Here is a 26,754-nt window from a genome sequence, read left to right as displayed (position 1 = left end):
CATACAAATAATTAATATGTATACACTTCAACAACAACACATACAAACACTCCGCTTTTATATTTATTGGCCAATGTTAATAGGTTACTAGTGTGTCGCCCACAAGGCGCTGTGGTGAGTTTAGCACTCATGGTTTATTGACAAAGAGCGAGAGCGAAGGTGTGAGAGGGTAGAAAAGAGACTCATGAGATATAAGCTCTTAGCAAAAGTCATAAACTTGATTGATATACATATTTAGCCGGCGTTGTGGCGCATACAACCCCTAGATAGTTAAATAGTGAGCACCGATACATTGAGCCAGTATGGTGAGTAGTTAGTATTCAAGAGTAGAGTTTTTAATAATTGCTTAAGACAGCTCTCTTAAATTAAGATTATCTACAGAGAAAGGTTTCTAAAATATATATTTTTCTATTTCAAAAGGCTATGCATAGCTAAAATTTGATGAAGAAAAATTATTAAATTTTTAACATATTTTAATATTTTAATATTAAATGTTTAACATATTTTAATATTTTTTTATAAAATTCAATATTTCATAAACATTTTTTTATTAAATGAAAAAAAGTTATATATATTTTCATAGAATTATTTTCATTAATTTTTTTTAATTTTTTTATTAAATTATTGTTTTTAATTAAAAATAATATCAAATTTTATTCGTATTGTTGTAAACTTTATTTTATTAGGTTAATTAAATTGTTAATTTAATCCAAATTTATTAAAGTAATTTAAAAAATAGAAATATTTACCAATTTAATATATGAAAAATTTGAATTTTATAAAAGTAGAATCTGAAATTTTCAACGAAAATCATCAATACATTCTAAGAAAAAGCTTCCATACAACCGATTGTTCAGATATTATATTCTGTACTATTACTTCACTAATTAATCAAATAAAATTAAGAAATCCTATAAAATATTTTTCTATCTTAAACTAAAAGTTAATAATAACTTCGAAATTATTCTGAATGCTATAAATCCTCAAACAGCCGATCCTCCAGATATACTACATTAGCTATGGCTCGTCCAATTAAACAGTTAAGGTTACAAAACTGTGTAATATTTATTTATCTAGGATTTCCTATAATAAACAAAGTGTGAGAAGCTACTCTCCCCTACAACCGCTTCTTCAAATAATATATGCTTTACCCTAATCGTTTAATCGTTTAATTATTAGACACTACTAAGCAACATTTACTTAGAAATTTTGTTAAAAACATGAAGAGTAAGCAGCAGTTAAAGCTTTTAACATTCCGCATGCCACAAGTGTTGCACGAGCGATAGCTAAGAACTTTTAAAAGTAAGAGAGATTAAAATGTGGTGACCAAGACAGATGGAACAGCACTTCCACACTACAGAACAGTGAATATTGCTCCAATTGTTTCATTTTATTTATTTAATTTTTCTCCAAAAAATTCGCAATGTTAAGTGTAGAAAGAACATGGCATGCCAGAGCATAAACACACAGCACACTAGGTGCTCAACTGAGAAACTCACCATGCGCACACACACACATATAGCTGCTGCGAGCAAATATTTGGGCATCGGCAGCATAGATGGCGCTCATCGCCAGCGCTGGACTCTCGCCAGCCGCGACTGTTTTGACAATTTTCACAAAGTATCGGGCTGTTGAGCGCAGCGGACCTGTGCTGATCTGAACGCGGCGGTCAATCGGATATTTGAGAGAAAATACCAAACAAAAAATACTAAATAAAATAACCAGAAAATCCACAGCCAAAAGCAATTGGATAACTGGCGCAGAAAAACAAAAATAATAAAAATAAATATCATTTTGAAAATAAATAAAAAGTTGAAATAAAAAACAAAAATAAATCAATAATTAAAAGGCGAAACGATTGTGTAAGTAAGCGTCAGCGGCTGTAAGTGAAGACTCTTGCTGGCCAATTTAATTGTGTAGAATTCTTTTCACGCTGTTCGTCAATTACCTGTGCGCGCTGCGTCCAGTGCGTATGACGGACTGACTGGCTGTTATTGTTGTTGTAATATACAGTGATTTTTTTGCTTCTTCGCCAATTTCATGCCACAAACCAGTTTGTATGTGTTTGCGTGTTGCAAATAGTGCGCCAAATTTTTTTTTTTGCTTTCGAGTGCAGCGCGATTGTTTGTCACCCGCCGGCATTTCGCGTGAACTCAAGGCGATTTGTAGTTTTGAGCTCTGAAAATTATAGCGGTGACTTTGTGGTTGTTGATAATGAAAATTACAAATTTCGTTAAAAAAACAATTAAGGGGAAACTGTGTTGGAATTTTGGAGTGTTTTTAAAATAAAATAAAATAAAATAAAATAAAATAAAATAAAATAAAATAAAAAAAAAACAAAATAAAATAAAATAAAATAAAATAAAATAAAATAAAATAAAATAAAATAAAATAAAATAAAATAAAATAAAATAAAATAAAATAAAATAAAATAAAATAAAATAAAATTTGTGAAAAGTCTAAGATCGTTCCTATTTTCTTTGCGCAAAAAGAAAAAAAAATAAAATGCCAATATTTTTTATAAAATTATTTATTTAAGTGTGAAATGTGCGACAAGTTTCCGACAATCGAGGATGTTTTGAAAATAAAAAAGTTATTGGCTTTAAATTTGTGAAAGGTATAAAATCGGTGATATTTTCTTTCGGGAAGAAATCTTTAACTTTTATAGTTCGCCATAGAAAGAAACAGTTAGTAATCATTTGGTATAAGAGATGGTAGATACATAATACTCTTCCAACTAAGCTCAAGGAACTTCTGTTGTGTCCATCACCAGTAACCAACTCATTCAGGAGTGGATGGATTTTTGTTGCGAACAGCAGATGGACATTTGGTCTATGATATAGTGATTTGGATATCATTTTTAAATTAAGATTACTTTTATGTTAAAAAAATCAAAAAATACGCGTAAATGGCTCCTCTTATCCATTTTTTATCTTTCAATCCACTCCAATGTAATTTATAAAGACACACGCCCAAATTGAACCTTTAATTTCTAAACTCCTTCCCTGTTTCGGCTTTATCGTATCAACCACATTTCAACACAATAAACAGTACACCTTATATGCTTTCCACCATTTACGCAGAAACAAATAAAAATAAGCGAATAAAAACAAACAAAATAATAATAAAAAAGCAGTGGCGTGCAGTGGCGACACTCATCGGCGTCGCCGTCGCAAAAATCAACATATTGACACTTACTCAATTCTAACACTCATATTTCCATATTTATGATATATTTCTGTTTTTATGACTTCACTTTTTTGTTGTTTTTCTAGAAGTTGTTGTAATTTTGTCCACACTTGGCGCTTCTTATGCCATTCAACTGTCGCTAATATTGGTGCTAGCGCACTCAAGTCCCTAGAGTACTATTTGCATGCGAGCAGGCAGTTGTGTGAAGCGAAGTCAAATGTCGAGACAGGCGGTGCGTATACGTAACTTGTTGATAGTCGGTTTGCTGGAGACAGCCAGCTGTGTTTACATATTATATGTTTGATTTGTGCTGTCCAAAGTCTAATACATGAATGAATACTAGTGAATGAAATGAAAATTTTAGTGACATTTCCATCAAATATAAAATTAAATAAAATTTAAAATATTTGTCTTTAAAAAGTACTTTTTTTAATTTCCTTTTTAATATATTTATTATTTGTCATGTAAATAATATTTTTTCTAAATTTTTTTGAACAGTTCACTTCTTTCTGCCGTTTAATTGACCAAGAAAATTTTTGTTTTTATTTCAGGAAAAAATATTTCAATGCTCCAAAATCTGTCAAGTATATGGAAAAATTGGAAAATAATAAAAGCCGCCAATTATTGAAATCCCAAACAGATTAAAATGAAAAATTCGCACTAAAAATTCCAAACCTACAGGTGTGCAATATCATCGTAGTTCGTAAATAAATACAACAAATCTAATAAAAATCTGAATGATAAATGTGTATGTTCAGCGCATATATAAACAAAAATAAAAACTATTTGTTGCTTCTAGGTCATATGAAGAGCTAAGTGGCATAATTTTAACCAAACACACAAATTTTGAAAAAAATTCATGGAAAGTGGAAGTGAAAAATAAAAATATTAAATAAAAAATGAAAAAAATTTGAAATAAAATTTCGTGAAAATTAAAAAACAAATTCTGAAAATCTCATCTTATAAATAAAAATATACCTCAAAATCCTAAATGCAAATTATTTGTGCAAAAGTGAAGTGAAATTGTTTAATAAATACAAATTAATAACCCTACAAGTGCGAAACTGATAATATTTAAATAAAAAAGTGTATTGATGTATAAATATTTGTCCTTAAGATTAAAATCACGTTATATATAATCTGAGTATACTCTCAACTTTAGCAACAAATAAAATAAAACAAAAGTATAGTGTAGTGAATATCAGCAGCAAAGCCCTAACGCTCCTCCAAAATGTCTGAAACGCATGACAACAACGGCGATCAGCCGCTGCAGGATGAAGCTGGCGGCAGTGAGAATAAAATGAAATCGCGCCTACGTAAAGGTGCGCTAAAGAAGAAGAATATCTTTGCCGTTAAACATCACTGCTTTATACCGCGCTTCTTCAAGCAGCCAACATTCTGTTCGCATTGCAAGGATTTTATATGGTGAGTTATTATTAAAATTAAAAATATACAATTTAATGATAATTATGGACTATATATACTCATAAAATTTCAATATTTCTAATTTAAAAATGATATGATAAAAGCTCGGAAACTTCCAAAACAAAAAAATGTTCATTATACGCCAACAAACGTATTGGCATATCAAGCATGTTTAGAGTGTACTAAATATACTAACCAGATATGTTTTGTATTTTTCAAGACACTTTTAATTTATGTGGGATTTATAATACTTCAACAAACATTTCATTAAAAGAAAATGACTTTCAAATGACAAAAATTTTGTTTACAAAAAATAAGTTTTCTAAAAATATTCTTTGATTTCTTGCAAACAAACATCCATATATGATTTTGGTATTGGAAATGCAGCTGAGTATGATACATTATCAGTTTCATTTGTCACTGTTTTCAGATCACCCTAAACGTAGGCAATATTTTATTTGCAATAAACGTTGCCTACAACTAGGAGCACAGCACATTGGTTGAGGTTAGAGAAGCGTTTCTTGAGTAATGAGTTCAATCTAAAAAGGCTAATTCTGGCATAAAACAAGCTGCTTATGAAATATTGATACTCTCTGTACCAGTAATAACCGTTATTATCGGGAAAAAAATTGTATGAGGTTGCAACTCTTTTGGAAAATCCTTCCAACAAAAATCTTCCTCCATGCAGAATAGATTGATGTTCCTATTGTGGGAGTTCGTGTGCTATAAGCGAGATGGAAGTTCGTCGCGTCACACAATATCGTTGCATTGGATTGAGATTTAAAGAATTTTGGAGAAAAACATATTGAAAGAAACGCTTTGGTTTGATTCTGATTATTCAAGCTGCTTCTGTGAAATTTATTATATGTGTAATGTTATTTTTAGAAATAAATAGGTTATCCTGTTTAGTTTAGGAGCCATCCATAAATTACGTCACACGAATTTAAGGGCTTTTTATCCCCTCCCCCCCTCCTTGTGACAAGTTGTCACATTTTGAACTCACATGGAAGCATTAACAAGAAGGATAGGCTAAATGACAAGCGCACATAAGAACGGTATTATATATGTAGGTACTCATGCATTGTGCAATATTTTCACGAACACACACATGCATTAGTGCGCATGGTTTATGAGACGAGTGAAAAAAGAAAAATCGATGGCTATATAAAATGCAGTGGATATAACATATTATGAGAAAGTGAGATGAAGAAAATGGAAGGCGAAAGCAATGAAAACAGAAAATTAGCGAAATTTCACAATGACAGAGGTGCAAATTAAGGGACAGTAATCGATGTCAAGAATTTGCGAAAAAAAAAAATAAAAAAATGCGAAGTTGGCGCATAATGAATGTAAGCTCCGCGCCCGCGTTAGTAGGACAGCCACATTTGCTGCACCGTTATAAAAATGTGGCGTGTTTTTATGAGCGATTTTCATGGAAGCGGCATTTTTGCGATTTTCTTTTTTTTTATCTATACTATTTTTGCTATTTTTTCACTCTGAAGTAGTTTGCAAAGTAATGCACGTGCGCGCTTTCGCATTATATAGTTTCACGCTGCTTTTGCAAGTGCGTCATATGTGTGAATGTGTTTCACATACATATAGTATCTATTCTCTCACGTTCTCACCTATTCCATAATAAGTAACTATCGAAATTGATTGTTACTTGATAGTTGTACATCTCAGTGAAGTAGTAGAACTTGTCAGTGAGGGAAGGGTAATTGCGTTCCACATTATCCACAACCAAATAAATATTTTAATTATAATATTTAATTTTTAAGCTACTTCAGTTGTACCTCTCTAGTGGTATATGTTCACTAATTCTGATCTTCTGGAATGAATTCGAAAGTGTTCCACATATCTGTCTTTAATTTGTTTAGTCTTTTGTTCTATATCTACTAAATTTGCTAATAAAATGGAAAAAGGCGTCGTCCACTTTTATATCTAAGACAATATATGGAACTTCTCTACCAATTTCAACCAAACTTGGTACATAATATTTCCATGACAGCCTGATTTTATGGATTGATAGTTGGCGAAATCGTCGTTAAAAGCACGCCCACTTCCCACACATAGTGACTAACTCAAATCACCATAATCATATTTATCAGTATTCCTTCTTTTAAATTTATTTATTTATTTTATTTTTTATTTATAATATTACTAGCTGACTCCGCAGTCGTTGCACTCCGTGAAATTATTTGTTTTGAAAACAAAGTTTAATTTGTATAGTGTGGGAAAACATTTATTTGCGATTTTTCTAAATTTTTTTTCAATGTAACGCGGCTTAATAAACAAAATTTTTTGTTTTCTGTTCCGGTGCGTAAATGTACAGAGAAGATGATTTTTTCAACTCATTGGAAACTGAATACGTTTGAACTGAAATGGCAAATCGTTGGAACTCAAAGAAATTCGTGGAATCAAGCATTCTGCCCCCTTGTAAGTAAAAAATTCTTGCAACTATTACATTATTCGATAGCTGCTTGAATATTGCAAAGCATAGTAAATGACAAAATGACAAAGCATTATAATGACAAAGAATTTAGAAATTTCAATGGATAATTCACAGCTTCGTCTTCATTTTTAATATGATCGATCGATGTGTATGAACACAAATCTCCAGGAAGTTGACTTTAAGTCGTAGATTAAGTCATCATACTTGTGGCGGCAAGTTGTTTGTTGAAATTAAGTGTCGTCAAATACAATTTTGTTCAGAATTAAATACTCTTAACCAACAACACATTTATTTGGATAAAGATTAATATTATTATTTTAATACAACTCTAACAAATAATTTCGGCCGAATTAGTTATCACAAAAACGGTACTCACGGACTTTTTTTAGATCATTAAAAGAGAAATAATTCTTTCATAAGTTTTGTGTATCTTGAACCGCTTTCGCAGCGCAAGGAACGGAAGCCCTCAAAGATAAATAATTTCCCCCGTTTTTTACACATTTACCACTGTTTCTATCGCAGCGTGATGCTATATAGCCTTCAGCTTTCCTCGATAAATGGACTATCCAACACAAAAAGAATTATTCAATTCGAACCAGTAGTTTCGGAGATTAGCGCGTTCAAACAAACAAACAAACAAACTCTTCAGCTTTATAATATTAGTATAGATTTATTGTTTAATTTTTTCAACATCTTACGTCAACCCCCGGAAATAATAAATAAAACTAACAAATAGAACCCCAACAATTAACAACACCACGCACTCATTTCACACATTCTATAGACACCTGTTCGAAACAGTGCGGTGCTCACCAATATCATCATTTGCATGAACGCCACGCAAAACGCGACACTGGCGCGACAGGAGAGCGTGAAAATTCAATTGTCTGTTTATTTACAAGTCGGCGGGTTGTGGTGGTGATTTAGAGCGCCAACAACAAAACACTGCGCTGTGCGAATGGAGTGAAATATGTAACAAACACCCGCGTAGCGTGCGGCTGGCGAGAGCCTATAAAGCGTGTCACATTTTGTTCCCTTAGTGGTGCTATTGTTATTGTTGTTGCGCGTATTGTCGACCGCATCGCATTTAAACCAATTTATAATATAAGTTTATAACGTTGATGCTGGTGGTGGTGGTTGTTTACACGCTGTCATTCAATAGAAAAAAACAAATATCGAAGCCATGGTTGCCACATGCAAGCAAAAAACGATAGTGTGTGTGAGGTTGTGTGTATGCAAATAATATAAGCATAGCTGTGTACAAGAGTATGAAGGGAAATTGTTTGTCTGTATTTTTTGGTTTTCATTTTTGTGGTTTCAAATCGTCCATCAGTCTGCCTGCCTTGTTGTTGCATCAGCGCAGCAACAACGTTGTCTAAACACAGTTTTGCATAATAAATTCGAAAGAATACGTCACTTAAAGGCCAGTGGATACGCAGTGAGCTATATATGTAGCTAAAAGGGAATTGAGAATAACAAACGAAGACGGTTATATATAGAAATAAAGGCAAGGAAGAAGAGCGGAACATTAATAGCTAGAGGACAGAGAAGCTGATAATTGTTAAAAGAAGCATGGCTTTGTTTAGCTTTAAATATTAAAGTCTTAATTTTTATCAAGTATAGAACTTACTACAATAATATAAAAAGAAACAACACTGAAGAAAACTTTATACGATTTGTTTTCAGCTTCAATATTGGTAACTTTTTTAACCTTCAAACCAAATAGAGGAAATTTTAGCAGTGACGAGCTGAAACACCATTAAGGAAGTCTTATTATGTTAACTTAACCTTAAACTGAACCTTACACTCAATCTTAAACTTAACCATAAACCTAACCTTAAACTTAGAGCCTCAAACTGAACCATAGAGTTCACTTCAAACTTAATCATAAACTGCATATTAAATATATCAACTGTGTCTATGCATATCATTACTTTCCTTAATCGGATTTCGAATTTTTGAGCAGACAATCACGTTTTAAGAAGAACTTAGAGTTTTAGAACTTTGGGAAGGATATTATTATCACTAATTAATTACTTACGTCAACCCCATATTAATTTATCACTACAAACCAGTAATTTTTATATGTGGAATACATTTTTTAAGACACCCGATTAATCTTACTTCAGTAAGAAATGCCATTATAACAACGCTGAAGCTAGGTAAGAATTACGTGATTTGGGCAATATTAAAAAGGGAGTACTAAGTGTCGAAATTATTGCCTACCTTTAGGCTTTGATATAGTAATATAGCGAAGTCTCACTCGTAATAGAGTGATAATAAGCAAAAACATTTTTAAAAAAACTTAGAATATATTTGTGGACATGACTTTCCAAGGAGTCCTCAATTTCCGCTTGTTATTTCTTTAACACTCAATTGAATATAATAATGAAAGGCATGCCCATTTAATATCATCTATATTGATATAATAATGTTATGTACCCTGAAGTCGCAATTATGCATGTCTACTTGAACACATTTGTTTTACTTGCCTTTCTAGCCTTCCAGTCTATCATTCAGAGTACAATACATTTCCACAAACTGCTAAGTAGTGCACCCTTATTATATACAACTACTATTATATATAACATGTTCTTGTAGTCATGTCGCATCTGTTGTACTGAATGTTTGTTATTCAATCGCGTAGCCGCTTAGAAGCGAATATCCGATAAATGACATGTATGTAGAAATCAAACAATATTTGAATTGGCGTGCTGAAGATTAAAGCCATTCAAAGCAATAGCATGAGTATATTCATATGTAGGAGTATATATGCAAAGAGACAGTTAGTACTGTGACAAAGACAGACAGTAGTAGAGACTAATAGCCTTGATAATTGTTATATTTGACCATGTGGCAAAAACAGCAGGTGCAAAATACGCCGTCAAAATTCATTGTGATAAAGAATACGAGGAAATAGCAATGTGATGAAGTACTGGAAATATATATTGGCATAAAAATGTATGGAATAACAAATAATACAAGTAGCGCTAGGCAGTGAGTAGAATATACTTGAAGATTGGAAGATGATTCTGGTTATATCATCATTTTGTATTGCATATATAATCTTAAATCCTGGAATAAACTTTTCCTACAATTCAAGTCGACCACTTTTTCACCTCATACCAATAAACCAAAGTAAAGGTAAGGGTTGCTTCAGCAAGCACAACAAAGTTCTCATCATAAACATCTCGCATGTGTGTAGCATGCAAGCGCTTTTGTTATCTGTTTGTCTATGAAATTAAAATTTTGTTGTTTATGGTGACACATTTCACACTCGAAAGAATTTGCAAAAATGCGTATTACATGAAGTTAGAGTGTCGGAGGAATTTTAATTGTTTACGAGTGGGTGGAAGGTCTAGCATTTTTAAGGACTCCTAGACTTGCACAAGGACTTAGAAAGGTATGACGGCAGTATGTTGTAGGAAAATGGGTTGAGATATTCAAGGGTAAGCGGCTAAATTTCTGAAAAAATGAATTAGTGAGTTTATTTCCGCTTAAAATCAAAATTGTAGGTTACTAAAAGAGATTAAAACTGAAAATGCTACAAAGAAATCCATTACTTGGATATTCCACCTTTCATCAGTTGTTCTATGACTATTTCAGTAACCTATTTTGCAACTTTCCAGTTGAGAAAAAGTGTTTTGTAAAACTAATGATGGCCAGATGAACTTTTTACAATTTCGCCTGAAAGTATGTATGAATTTTTATTTCCGCCTCAAATAAGGACAGATTGTGCCTGATGATATCCTTTTTGCCTTTTGGTGCCAACCGGAAACACCAAGTGAAGACAGGTCACTTTCCACTTGATCCTTCCATTGGAGTGGAGGTCGTCCTCTTCTGCAGCTTCCTCCAGCGGGTACTGCATCGAACACCTTCAGAGCTGGAGTGTTTTCATCCATCCGTACAACATGACCTAGGCAGCGTAGCCGCTGTCTTTTTATTCGCTGTCGTAGTTTAAATCGTACAGCTCATCGTTCCATCGTCTGCGGTATTCGCCGCAAAACCTTTCACTTGAAAACTCCTAGTGCCGTCTTATCGGATGTTGTCATCGTCCACGCTTCAGCACCATACATTAGGTCGGAAATAATGACCGACTTATAGAGTTTGATTTCGGTTCGTCGAGAGAGGACTTTTCTTTTCAATTGCCTACTCAGTCCAAAGTAGCACCCGTTGGCAAGAGTGATTCTGCGTTGAATTTCGACGCTGACATTGTTGGTGTTGTTAATGCTGGTTCCCAGATAAACGAAACTATCTACAACTTCAAAATTATGACTGTCAACAGTGGCGTGGGAGCCAAGACGCGAGTGCGCTGACTGTTTGTTTGATGATAGGAGATATTTCGTCTTGTCCTCATTCACCACCAGACCCATACACTTCGCTTCCTTAACAAGTCTGGAAAAAGCAGAACAAACGGCACAGTTGTTGCTTCCGATGATATCAATACATTTCTTTCTTAAAATATAAATATAAACGTTTTCAGAAAAAAGTACTGACAAAAAAAACAGGCGAAAATAAAATTAATCCAACAGCTGGTACACAAACACTCCTCATTTCAAGCAACTGAAGCATTGATTTCCTACCATGTAAAACGCGCTGAACCGTAAAAGTACATAACCCCAAATCTGACAACAAATTATTGATACTTAGGCACTTATTTTTAGGGTATAGACCTGCAGAATTTACAAATAACACACAAACACTCATACAACCTTTTCGACAGCCACTTAGGTGAATAGGCATTTAATCAATCGGTAAAATGGTGTGAGTTGTAATTACAACAAATAAAGAAAACAAGTAAGGAAGGGCTAAGTTCGGGTGTAACTGAACATTATATACTCTCGCAATTTATTTATTTAAATTTATTAATATTATATAATACACAATTTGACCCACATACTCCACATATATATTGTATAAAGTCCATTGAAAGTTGGAAACCATAATATTAGGTTAAAAGCACCGAGGTCCTCATGTTCGATATATGGGGCCTTGAAAACGTATGGTCCGATTTCGGCGATTTTTAGAATGGGGCTGCCACACTACAAACGTAGTATTTGTGCAAAGTTCTGCATCGATATCTTCACTAGTGCTTACTTTATATATTGTAAAGTAAACGATTCAGATCGTCTTCAAAGTTCTGGTATATAGGAAGAGGATTAGAATTAATTATTCACCTTTTTAATTGCATAGCCCACATTTTCCACGCTTTGGCACGCAACTTAAGGGCAATTTTCTATTCTCACTTTTTCTCGCTTGAACAGTTGATACAGCTATGCAAATTGCTTACCCATCCTTAATTGCATTGCAAATTAAGGGCACATTAGTTCTGCTGGGAATCTAATCAAATTAATTGCAGTTGGGTGCTGATTGTAAATGTAAAATGAAGCATGAAAATTTAGATAGAAATACTATCGTGAAATATTGCTATTATGAATGTTTTTAGTTGGAATTTCAATGATAATAAATTTCGTTTCAATTTCTAAAATCAAATTTATTTCTTTGAATCCAAAATGTTGGTAATCTTTTCAATTGGAATACTTTCATTTCATCGAGATTGGGAACCGGGAAAAACTTGTTGCTAGATAATACTTAGTCCCAATTGTTTCATATTCATAATAATAGTTCATAATACCACTATATCGGTAGTTTTTTAGTATTTGAGGGTTTACGGTTCGTCCACAGTCACGAGAAAACTTTCATTTATACTGAGTGAAATATATGCAATACTCTTAGAAATATACGATTCCTATTTGCATGATCCTCATATACTATATTCCTAAATTTGTACACTCTGCCAACATGTTGCACGGATTATACTAGTATACTTCTTAGCTGAAAAGGCTTAAATGTTAGTACTTTCCAGTTCAGTGCAATTCAAGTACCTAAATATCCTTTATAGCACCCACATTGAATCCTTTTTGCTCGACTAGTAACACCCCTTAATTAAATATTAATTTAGTTTACCAATAAATTAGGCTTAACTATTTGAAATTCAATTTACAATATTGTTAATATTTAAGTACTTGTGTTTAATTGAAATGTAATACACAAGGATTAAGTGAAAATTGCCAATTTAGTTGTTGTGCGGTTAAATTGCTTTTAGCTGAAGTGTGTACTTATATATGTATATGTTTGTTTCAATATAACTATAATATGCTTGTATGTTTTACTAGAGATATATTTTATGTTCAGTAAATTAAATATGAACGACTAACTATAATATGCTTGTATGTTTTACTAGAGACATATTTTATGTTCAGTAAATTAAATATGAACGACTTAAGTGGCCTTTGAAGTCATAATTTTTTGTTTGTGGTTTGAAAAATAATACTTTTTTCAAATTATTTTTGTGTAGGTTATATTTGAGAATGGAATACTAGAATGAATTTTGATTTAGAATCTTTTACTTTTAATACCTTTTCTGTGGTTTTGTACTCATTTTATGATGTTTTGAATCATGCATATGCTTTAAGAAAACACACACTTTTTTTTTATTTAAACATTCTGTAAGTCGAACTAAATATTTGAGCCATTCCAACATTAGAAAGAAAAACATTATTTCCATGGACATATGCATACAATACATACAAAAATAATTACAAACATAACATACTCAACATAATGTTAGTTTATGAGCTTAGTGTTTATTCTCAAACATAAATACCGTAATAGTTCATCCTTTTCCCAGTGGTCATTTAAAATTTAATACCCTAGGCACATCATATATACATAACATACATTTGTGTTATTTACTCAATAAAGCGTAACTATAACCGCCCACAATGGAAGAATGCCGAAATGACAATAGTGCGCTTCAATCTAAAGCAATTATAGTGTTTGTAGGTCTAATATAAATATATAACATATTATTTTTATTTTATTTTATTTTATTTTTTAACAATTAAATATTATTTCATTATTAAAGGGATTAAAGTCTGTCGTAAAGAACACATGGCGTATCCCAGTGTTTTCCTTTTCTTTTTATTTTTTCTACATCACTGCATAAATATGGCTTCTTTTCCAAAAGTCCTATATTTCGTTCCTCCAAAGTGCTATATTTCGTTCTCAAACAACTTTTCTTACACATACATGCACACAGGCATACATATGGACCTATGTATGTACTCAGAAATTTTTTATTATCCGCGGTTTTATGAAATTTTCAACAATTTGTTTCCCTTTTTCCCACTTTTTATCACAGTAACTACTAATAGCGCTGCCTCAAGTTGCATTTCACGCCCTTTGCATTGACAGCCAAACAACCAGCGCCCATTCAAACTTATTGCAGATTGAAGTTTTTTCATTCAAGATGCGTTTGGGTTGTTATTATCTTCGTTTTTATGGCTTTTCGAGTGTTCAACGCCTGTGCAACAGATGCGCTTGCATATACATATGAATGGGAGTAAATGGGTGTGTATGCGCAAGGGTCGTTTATATATATAAAAAAATATTACTTACATAAATTCACATATCTGCTCATATAACTTTCGCTTGAGGTCAACTACAGTCCCAAAATTAAACTAAATAGCTGACACGCCTACGAAATTTAATTGTAGGCAAATGATATGAAAGCTACGGAATGGAACTACGAAGCAGGGATAAAATGGTGTTCAATAATAATTTTTAATTAAATCAAACCAATGACAGGTAGCTTGAGGTAATCATCCAAGGTCCAAATCATCTCATACCGCGGTAATTTCATAACGATGATGTAGTTTTCAGTTAGCGCAAATTTGACGAGAAGCTCTGTATGACACAATTCCAGCCCACGGCAAAAATGCGGTGGGCTCTGAGCCTGATTGTGGCGGCTTAATGGCCGCACCGAAATGTGCGAAAGACAAAAAACGGAGCATAAAATGAAGGCGAAGCAACAAAAAGAAGAAGAATAATATAATAATAAAAATAAATACAAAAACAAGGAACTCCGCATTGCGTTCTCGTTGAGCCATTAAACTTTTTCGAAGCTCACGAAAATATACCGTTAATAGCATATGTGTTGTTTTGATATTAGCGGTTGCAGCCCCTTAGGCGCCACATGCCACATGTGGCAGATAAGCGTAGAATAATTAGGCAAGAATCAACAAAAACAAAAACAAGAAAAATACAGGAGTTGTTTAGAGAAACTGTGGTGGTGTAAAACATTTTACGGCTTCAAAAGTCAGCATGTTGGTTAATTAAATGTTTAGCTCTCAGGTGAATTAATAGGAAGTGGCACAAAACAAAAAGTAAAAACAACAATATCTTCTTCATATATAATTTCTGCTTCGATGCATTGAGGCTTAACGATAACTGTAATTACTCCGTTAATGGAGCGTTGAAGTATTTTTTTGACGGTAAATGACTGCTTGGAAGATTTATCTTCAGATAATTTGCTTTATACTCAAGACATTACCAGAATTAGGTCGTCTTAGTAAGATGAAGCTTAGAGTTTTGCTCATACCCAATAAGAAACTACGGTTGTATCAATTTAAGAAGTACTTTGAACAATATTCTAAATCTTAGACCAGAAGAACTCCACATGAACTAAATTTCAATTTAATTTAGTCCAACAATTTACAGCCGTCTTCGAAGCTCCTTCGGAAATTACTTTTAACTTATGGAACTATATATTTTAGATATACTTCTCATTGAAATTTTTAGACGGCTAGTAAAGCTGTCTGTTCCAGTTCTTATATAAGTAGAAACTCATGTCAATCATAAGAGGACAAAATCCCGGAGTATTTAATAAAAATCTATTTAAGAAACTAAAGCCAACTAAAATAAGTACTATAATTTTATATACAACTATATTCCTGCTTAGTTAACTAGCGCTCTTAACCATTTACTATACACTTAATGACCAGCAAGCCAACCAAGTTAATGAACAACTGATTTTACGCTTAATAGCTTGGAAGCTTCGTAAACAACTCCGGTATTGGCATTATGTTGTTGGTATTAGTAGATTACTGTAAAAATAATATCAGCGCTAAAACCGCTTTAATGCTGCTTCAAAAATTTCCCCTAACTGCTAAGGAGAGTTCCACCAACTGTGAAATGACCTTTATATGTTCAAAGTGCACATTTTATTAAAAGCAAGCGATGGTTTTCTTGTGAAACGATAAACAGAAATGTTGTATGAAAATATGGAAAGGGCACTTTAAACATATAAGTATACAAAGTGTAGTATTATGGTATTAAAAGTTTCAAGATATTAAATTAATGGAAGTGATCTTCAAATAATATAAATAAAGTATATGGAGTGGTGAAGTGTGTTTAAACAAGTTTTTATGGCGGTTTATAATGGCAGAGCCTTTCAGAGGTCATCATCAATTACTCCATTGCCATAGTTAGGTTACTGGATCTTTTCATATAAGTAAGAGAAAAGATCCGACTTCACCGAAGATCCCAACCTTAAAAAATAAATTTTTCGCACGAATTTCAAAGTCAAGTATGAAGATCATTCACTTCTACTAGAAAGCAAAGACCGTATTTAGAGTGTATATATACTTTACAGTCACTCTCATTAAACCTTAGTGACTTTTCAGGAAATAAATAAGAAAGTACTGGACAAAACTATAGTAAATCCCTACTAAATATAATGGGAATACAAGAGCTCTCGTGCCAACATTGATTGATTTGAATTCGGCAAAATAGAAAGTCCAAAATGCACTATCAAAGCGTTGCGGAGCTCAGTGTCTTTTATGTGAAAATTTGGACCTACATAAGTTTCAGAAACGCAACAACTCGTAGAGGGGAAGGATTATTTCAAGAATAATATTAGACGATTTAAACCTATTAATTTAAGAATTTAAATCCTTCTCACTATTCTATTTGATAAAACTTAAATTAAATGGAAAAGGACATGCTAACCCTCTTTACTTTCAAGTTTTTTTTTATTGAAACTATCTAAGCATCTATGAATGAAATTCTTTGAAGACACAAAAGCGAAGAGAAAAAAGTACTGCGCTTTAATAAATTGCTCATGCTGCGAATGGCATGAAAACGATTAACCCTTTTCATGTTGCGTAACTAAAAAGAAAAGAAAAAATAAGAAAAAATATTTAGAATCAAAGAAAGCCCTAGCAACTTGAGTGAAATCAGCAAATGCTTTAATGATAACCATCAGTTATGCATATAATGCGGATGAATACAAACACAAATGCACACAAAACGTCTACTTCATGCGATCTTCTATTACACGCCAACAACAACTGCATAGTCACAGAGATACAGGAATTTGAGGGCTATAAACGTTAACGCTTAATGGCTTGCAGTCCACAGTAAAAGCAGAGAACTGAAGTAGAGAAAAATGCAGACAAAAACAGTGCTTCAGATAACACTGATTTTTTTTTTGCTTCTACAATTATGTTTTTGTTATAGTGCGTAGCATGTAACGGTACCTCGCTAAGCTTCCATTAATTGTAACAGTTTGCAGGATACACCCAGTTGGTCGGTCATGGCAGCCAGCGAGGCTTCACGACAGACACTGGCCATCGAACCGAGTAATGTGAGTGACATTAGTGCACGCCATTTGCCAAGCGCTGCATACAGAAAATCTACACTGAGGTGCTAACACCAGAGCTTTGCAGTTTATGGTTGAAAGAAGATTTGAACACAAAACGGGGTTAAATATGAACATAAAGGCTGCTCAGAATAATATTCTTCTGCAATAAAATCCGAAACATCCTTCCTTAAATAGAATATTTAAAAGAAGAAATAGTTAATTAAAAAATCGGCTTAAGAGACTTAAATATTCTCAAAAATCATCATGGTTTTAAATTATGAGATCTCCGAGCGCACAAGGTCCTCAAGTAGTCTAATATATGAATCTACTCGTTCAAAACCTAGAAAGCAAATACAATCTCAATATATTTGCTTGTGAGTTAACCGATTTCACTGCTCTGTTGACCAATTTGTACCCCACCACTGACGCTGTATGCACATCAAATTACAGCGTTTAACTGTAAAATGGTTTCGGTATCCTTTGACAGCTGCGAAAAGTATGTTGCGCAGCATTTACCTTCAACACTATCACACAGAGATTTCATTTAATGCTTTCGTTCTTTGTATTGCTGCCTCTTTCGCTCATTTGTAATTGAGTTGAGCTTCTGGTTCGTAGCTTTTTCTACCATTTTCCCCTTGACTCAATATTTTTCTACACTTTTTTCCCAGTACAGACAGCGTACAAACTTATTTACCCATTACCATAATGTGTGTGAAATGGGTGTGAAAAAGGATAGACTGATTTGGGTCAGTAGTGAAGCTTGTAAAGCGTTTAGTCACACCACAAAGATACGGAGATGGGCAACCGAGCAAAGAGTAACACAAAGCAAATAAAGCAAAATATTGTTGTGCGACTAAGGAAACGGACGCGTGTGAACGCAGAAAACGCAACAAGATTATTCAGAAGCTGTTGTTTGTATTTGCAAAACAAATTGATGTGACTAGAGTTGAATTTTAAAATAATGATGAGATCATTAGAAAATAGCAAAGAAAGCCATTTTATTGATTTAAGAGCTATAAAGAGTGATAACAGTAGAAAGTTAGAGCGTCATAGTTTCTTAGATGTAACCTAGAGTTGAATCTGGGCTCCCTTGCGTTGTGGAGTTCAGTGAACTCACCTCAATTTAGACAAGTTTGAAATTCTAGGGTCTCCAAATTCGAACTATTTATCCTTTTTTAATGTAGAATTATCATTTTTGATTCCCCGTATCATTACCCGAGTACAAAAATGTACGATCGAACCCTAAACTCGAGAGTAGACAGGTTCAGCCTTTAGTTGGTAATAACTTCCCGTCTGGATATCCAGGAAAAGGTCTTGTGCGATAAAAATTGTATTTCTACAAAGCCAGGATATTTTAAAATTCGGAATAAAGAGAGGCCAATTGCTATGATAACGTTGTTTTTGTCATATGAAAATGTAGGGTTCGACCCGTAAACGGTTCTTCTGAGGTGTAACATCTAACTTTGTTCTTTACTTTTGATCAAAAACTTCCTAAAATCTAAAAAAGCTCAATATAAGCTCTCGATATTACGTTTCCATTACTCTTATTATACATTTTTAGTCACAAATTGGTAATAGGCTCATTATGTAAGTAGACATTTTAGTCAGTGGATATGTGTTTGTGGACATGACTCACCATTTGCCGAATGACATTAATCACTATGTGCGAACAGCTGTTTCAGACATTAATTTGTAGTCTAAGCAGCAGCGGAGGTGTTGGGATGGCAATAAATACTGTCAAATCTAAAAGAAAAAAGGGAAAAACATTTAGTCCACATTCTTTTCTAGATCTAACTCCACATCCACAATCTGTGTACTAAAGTGCTGTGTAAAATAAAGTCGTAACTCATGTGCTGATGCGTTTGCCATTGAATTGCGGTATTATCCACTGACTGCTTCGCTAACAAATTGACAATTTATCGATTTGTGTATTAGCCAAAAACACTCATACACACTTAACCAAACATATATATTGGCATACTTGTAGTGGTACATTAGATACACATTCAGCTATATTCTCTTAATACATATATATGTTTTTACAATCACATGGGAGTACACACACATATACTTACCAGCACAGTTAAGTAGCCACTTAAGTATATTTGCCTGTTTAACTACCAATTGCATTTTTCTCTTTGTTAGTCACACACATACATGCATACAAATAACCTTTCACTGTGTATCTGTATGTGTGTCACTTAAGTACTTAACAATTTCACGTGTTCAATTATAGAGAAAAGTATGCACCTGCCGCTTTTATACTTTATTTCATTTTCGATTTTATTTTGAACAAACATTTTTGCAAACAGTTGAACTTGACAGTTACGTATTTTATATCCGCTGATGCCAGGAAATATGTAATATATGTATATATATATGAATAGATATATATACTCTAGATATGAATTTTGATTTGAGAAAATGTATCACTTTATGCCAGATAATCCTTCGAAAATATTTGCATATTGCGCTTAATTTATATTTTCATTAAATTAACTTTTGCAACGTATTTATGAATGCAAATGTTTGCATTTTATGACCAACCATTTGTGGGCTTCTGATAAGTTAAATATGAATTTCCTCAACATATGAATAATATTACAATATTTGCCATTTACTTACATCAGAGATATCACTAAATAATAATTTAAATTTCAAGTTCAAATATCCAAGGCATATGGGTCTAGCTAAATTATATATAAAAACTCCACAACACACTCATAATAGCCACACATATCGATATATTCGTAAGCGTGCACACTTCTTGCCTCTCTCTCTCACCCTCTACTGTCTGAGACAAGTTTTCCGCCTACACAGTCAGGCGCCTAAGTACAGACTACACTTCATTTTATTCGCATGATAACGCTCGCGCTTCAGCAGCACTTTCATGCGACACAGCTGTGTGGCATCACATCATTTCTTTCTGCTATTCATTGTTTAGCTCATTGAATTCATCAATTGTGCTTTTCTTTGTGTCTTGCATTATCTACTTCAACAACTTCCACTTCACACGGTACTGGCTGACTGGCAGCTTGTCCATGTCCTTGCCACCCACACACACACCATTGAATTATCATTAGGAAAATTAGTTTATGAGCATCTTGTATGAGAAAATAGACAAAAGTGTGTGCAAAGCTTACGAATGTCCACTTGTTTTGCTACCAACTACCAGTCTTCGCAACGGCTACCCACTCAAAAGCTCATAATGTTGTTGAAGCTGATGGTGATTACAATTCAACACATTAGCATAATTCCGCTTCTAGCGGAAATAAATAGAAAATGTTGCGGTGGGGCCGCGCCAAATGCGAGAAAATTAATTAAGCAGATAAGAGTAAATTGCAATGGAATTAAAGAAAGTGGATGAAATGAGCATAAACATACTTATCATAAAAAGAATAACAAACTGAATGAAGAGGAAGGAAGGTTGCTTGGAAGATTTGTTAGTTCTATTATAGATGAATGGTGAACGATTTGTTGATGGTGGAGCTAGCAAAAAAATATATAGCCAGATTTTGTTGTAATAGTTTTCGGAAGTTCTCGTCAGTTTTAATTTTCGATCTCGGAAACTTTTGTAAACTGGTTGAGAATTACAGATTAGTAAAGCTGAGGTATTTTAGTTATATTTAAGTAAAATCGTAAATTATACTATATGCTTAATAATATACTTGGTTCGTTTCGGTTCGTTTTGGTTCCTTTTTCATCCATTTTCAACTGCAGTTATTATTACTTAATACTGCAGGCATATTATTATTACTTAAGTAATAAACCTTCATTCTACAACTTCTCGAATTATTAAACTTTTCATTAACATAAATAACTTGTACAATAAACACTGCTAAAGTTAAATAAAATTCACCAACTTTATTAAGCAGAAGTATAATTTAATTAGGCAGTGGAAAATATACATCTAAGCTACCTTAGAAGTACATCTTACCTTACCTACAAACCACAAGACACCAGAGTAACTGCATAAATGAATAAAATATATAATAAATAAGAATCAACGGTTAGCTACGAGCCTAATAAATGCTATTGTCCAGCAGTCCAGCAAATTTATGTGCATAGCATACATTTGGGCGCATAATTTATACCTGAGTACATTTGTCGCCAGCAGCAACGTCAATCATTTTAAATATTCATTCGCAATAAGAGTGTGAAAAATAGGAAATGATGAGGTGAAAGATGTTTAAGATGCCAGTGAAAAGGGCGGGGGTGCACAGAATTTTTACACTGGAAAAAATTTCTGAGAAATTTTTATTTATTTTTTTTTTGCTTTGAAATATTTATACTACAATTTAGTAGTAGGTCATACTTAAAGTTCTACAATATTGAAGTATGTGAATTTAGCTCCTAGCTTCTATATATGTACATGGATTCATTTCACACGCTAGCAATCAGCCTTTTCTTGCGGATAGAGAAAACAACAATTAAAATTATCGTTGGTAAACATATTTTTTGGCCGTTGGTATACATATATGCTACTTAGTGTGTGCATGTATATGACTTTGTGGTTCGTGGAAAATTGCTTTTCATACCATTAATTAACCGCAATTTTACATAATTTATTAAGAGAATACGCAAGTGCATTTTTTGCTAGATGGAAGAGGGTGTAGTGCAAGAAAATGTGATAAGGAAGCAGAAAATACTTCCAAACTAAAAATAAATGTTAAGAATCAAGGTTGTAAAATGCTTCCAACGCCTGAAAGTAGGCAATTATTTATTAAGCAGTTTGGCAATCCAGGAAAAGAGATAAGGAATTCCTTTTGAACCACTTGTTGAGGCTTTAAACTTGTTCTCTTTTATGGAAATGTAATTTTTTCCAGTACGATCCACAGAGAGTGCTTGTCATTTAAATCAGCTAGTTTTGCGTGAGTTAATTTCTGTGAACTAGTATTTCTTCAAGGTCTATTTGATCGTATATTAGCCCTAAGCCAGAGGAAAACGTAGAACTCAGTTCTCTATAAGGTTATTTCTATGACAAATAAATTAAAAAATAATAATTATACGCCAGCGTAGTCAATAACCAACCAATTTAATCATTACTTTCTTCCACAAGAGAAGCTTGAAACATTTTTTTCATTGCAGCTTTTGTGTTCCATTTTCTATTAGATCCCTTATTTTTTTTTTTCTAAAATTAATTTTAAGTATTAATATTATAATGCATACAGATTTTCATTTATATGTTAATCATATTTATCTTTTTTCTTTCTAGGTAAGTGAGAGGCTGCATTTATATCAAGTAAAACTAGTTAAGTCTAAACTATGTGTATTACCGCGTAGTTGACTCATAATTATACATGTATGTAGTACGGCTCGATTTCAAGTATTTACCTGTAACACATCTTTCGGTGAGTACATACTCCATATTAAGCAATTCATTTACATACATATAAGGTTTATAAAAATAAAAAATTAAGTGGAAAGATTGTTAAATATATTCTTCTTCAGTTTCGCTCAGAAGGGGTGTTAAGTCATTCATATACTGAATAAATTATTTAATGATCATGATGATTTAATGATTGACCCCCTATAACATTTGAACATAGCCATATTGAGTGCAGCATTTTTTTGGTCCACTAAAGCTCGCTTACTTTTCTTGGATTATCGGGTTAATCTAATTCGATTTCATGTTAAGCTAAAATAAATATAATTCTTTACGCTATCTGATTTTTTCGACGAGCTCTTTGCATATTATGTAGCCCTAAGTGTTCCATTCTGTCTGCGGTCTGCGAACTTTAAAAATATTTTTTTTTTTTTTAACGTTGTTAAGCACGGAATCCTATCTATTTGTAATTATTTTTTGCTCTTTAATGTTTATTGGCGATTTCATCACTTCCATGCACGGAGTAGAATTTCAGTTGTCACTTGACGTCAGTCTAGAAGTTTTCAGATTACTTGAATAATAGCAACAGTCTTTTAGGTATGCCGTTTTTTCAGTACAAAGAGAAGATTATAATAGTATGAAAGAAATATTAATTAATCAACATATCTAAATTTCATTTTCGATATTCGTTATTGCCTCATTAATTCCAAATAAGTATAAATATTCAGTATAAGTAGTAGTTTCATGTCATTTACATACGAGGCTTGCGCCTAAACCGAGGCTATCGCTAAATCAAACCAATGAAATGGATCCTGCAATTGAAATGGATTTTAACGCAATTTCCATATTTCTGTTTATGAATTCAAATAAATTCAAACAATTTATTTCCTCTCAACTAAGCATTCTTATATTATGAAGCTTTCAATGCGCGCAGTTTTCACAAAACCTACCTAAACAGGACGCTATCGCTGCCACTTTGCATACACTTTGTTTTCCTATAAATGAAATAATGGAAAATGTACACCAATACATACAGGTATACTCCTACAAGCACACACACAAGCATAAATGTCGCATTACAAGTGCACTTTGATTTTGAATGATTTTTCCAAAGGTGTGTATTTGAGTGAAAATTGAATGAACGCAAACAAATGGCAGCTCACGTGCGCAAATACAGCGCATGAATATTAAAATATTAACAAAGCTGCTGGCATACGAGCGCATATGAAAGCTGGCCTGTTTACCGTATGCATGTGCACGTAAGCAAATTTGCGTACGAAGCAGCTATAGAGCAAAGTAAATAAGCAAGCAACATGAAATTTATTGAGTGTTTTTAAAAACTCTTATATGCATATTTTGTAAAATTATTTTTGTTTTTTTTTTTTTTACTTTTAGAAATCGAAATGTTAATGTATAGAGCCATATATTTTTGGAACTTTTAAATTTTTAAGATCACAAACGTAGTTTTTAAAACAAAGTTATAAATCAATAAATCTTTTAAATTTTTCGTATAGTTTAAATTTTTTTTAATTTTTAAGTTTTTCTATAACATTGTTATTCTCTCGCAACAAAGTTGCTAAGAGAGTATTATAGTTTTGTTCACATTGTAAGTCATAAAACTAAATAGTATAAGCTATTTATATGATTATAAATGTATGTCAAAATGATCAGGATAACGAGACAGTTGAAATTCGGATGTCTGTCTGTCCGCCCGTCTGTTCAACGTAACAGATAAGATGAGAAAAAATTAAGATATATTGGCGAAACTTGGTACACATGTTCCTTGGGGCCGTGAGAGGGTTGTTGAAAATGGAAATACGAAATCGGACCATTGCCACGCCCACAAAATGGCGACAACCGAAAACAAATATAGTGTCATAACTATGCCACAAATAAAGCTATGAAAGTACAATTTGGAATAAAGGATCGCCCTAGGAATGGGCATATATGAATGTATTTTTTTTTAAGTGGGCGGGGCCCCGCCCCTAAATAAGTTTTTTGTGAATATCTCGCAAACCAAAAAAACTATATAAACCAAACTTTCTGCAGTCGTTTCCTCTACGTACCCCACTACACACCATACAAATCTATATAATCGGATAATAACCACAACCACTTCCCATACAAAGTTTAAGTTGAAATTTACTAAAAGTGCTTTGACTCACTAACGAAAAACTGCACTCAGATTTAAAACAAATTGAATATGGGCGTAGCGTCCCCCACATACGGGTCAAAAACATAACCCCGGATATTGAACATGAAGAACTCAGTGCCTAATAGTAATTTTTCATCGATAATGTAAATCTCTCAGATATTTTAATTTAATCGAAAGTAATTTTTTTTCCTAATAGTGTACCAAAAATTATTAAAATTAAAACCTAACTCGAATTTGCAATACTTCAATAAATCGCGAGAGAAAATTATTTGAAAATTACAAGAATAACATAAATTTCCACTCATTCAACCATTGGAGTGTCCAACCCTTTCCAACCACTCCATCTTAAACACATTACTCATATGTCCCCACCACCAACAGAGTGCCTCTCTCATTTTGATAAATTACCACAATTGACTTTTACGCAAATTATTTATTCATGCCGTAGGCGTAATGCACGTGCTCTGCACAGGTTTGTAGATTTATGCTAATTACAGTGATGGCAAACCGCAAAAAATAATAATTAAAAGAGTGATTAACAAAAAAGTAATTAATAATAAAAATAACTGATACCTCAACCTTTTATTTAATTACAAAGGAAAAATAAGGAATTTTTAATATGTTTGCGTCACATTGTAGCGATGAATGATTGTGTGGAGGTAATTTTTATTTACTTGGCAGATGGAGCTGTTGTCATTATTTTTCCGTAAGACTAAATGTTTAGAACTTAAATTTACTTGATAAGTGACACAACTTGTGTTGTGTGCTTGGCATTCCTATTTACCAAACTTATTTAACTAAAATTAAAGACCAATGGTTTGACTGCCCAACAGTTATTATAGTCATTCGTACCACTTTGTATAATATTCAGCTACTTCATATGTATGTGTACTGGGAATTAAATAATTGCTTAATAAATTCAATAAATATTTGCTGAATTTCTCCTTTATATATATTTCAATTCATTGGATCTCTTATATAAATGTTTTGTAATTAATCATTACCTTAATATCTCACATTAATTTCTTATGTTCAACATCAAAAATCATAGGTGAGAATGCCACATTTATATAATGGTACATAATTAATTTCAACTGAAAAATCCAATCCCACAAATAAAACCAATATAATGATTGTTGCGCTTAAATGAATTCATCGTAGAAGCTTGAAAAGCTCAGGTAGCTACAACTTTCCCAGAAATGAATGCTGAGATTTTTGTTATTTTTGCGTTGTAGTATCATAAAACCTATTAACTTTAATGATTAATCCTCTCATGCCCGAATTAAAATGGACAGAGCTAACATGTTTTTAGCACAGGTATATATTAGTCTTAACTCAAATATGAAGTGATAAAAATTTCAAAGACCTTTGGATCCTTTCGTTTAACTTTTTCGCGAAACAGAAAAAGTAACTGCAAGCTTGCACAACACATAAGTATACTATACCAGTTGAATCCAATTCATACCTCACAAAAGTACTTTATCCACCAAGTATATTACCTATATTTGTTGAAATATATATATTTAATCTATATCAAATTTTTGTTTTTAGTTCGATTCTAGATATATCGATCAAAGCAACCAGATATTTTCAACCATCCATTAGATTACTTTTTGCAACATATTTGGTACTCTCTTACGATTCTTAAACATATTTTCTATTAATAAAGATTTTTGAATTCTGTAGAAATTATTTCCCCAAATTTTCTTATTTTATATCTT

The 26,754-nt window shown here is 32.7% G+C and overlaps 1 protein-coding gene across 7 annotated transcripts in view; it reads left to right on the top strand.

Annotated features, from left to right (window-relative positions):
* The window catches only part of LOC105220342 (protein kinase C, brain isozyme), a 699,782-nt gene that overhangs the window by 608,641 nt on the left and 64,387 nt on the right, over positions 1–26,754 (top strand). For 2 of the 7 annotated variants that reach the window (XM_054234416.1, XM_054234411.1), the window contains exon 1: positions 4,224–4,614. The exons of the other annotated variants lie outside the window; for them this stretch is intronic. In XM_054234416.1, coding sequence (XP_054090391.1) covers positions 4,421–4,614 — 194 coding nt within the window. In that variant the 5' untranslated portion in view covers positions 4,224–4,420. Of the gene's footprint in view, positions 1–4,223; positions 4,615–26,754 lie in introns of those variants that run through there. 7 annotated transcript variants of the gene reach the window in all.

This window comes from Zeugodacus cucurbitae, chromosome 6, assembly GCF_028554725.1.
Source record: "Zeugodacus cucurbitae isolate PBARC_wt_2022May chromosome 6, idZeuCucr1.2, whole genome shotgun sequence".
NCBI lineage: Eukaryota > Metazoa > Arthropoda > Insecta > Diptera > Tephritidae > Zeugodacus > Zeugodacus cucurbitae.
Note: the sequence above shows the minus strand (reverse complement) of the source record. Positions and strands in the feature narration are given on the sequence as shown.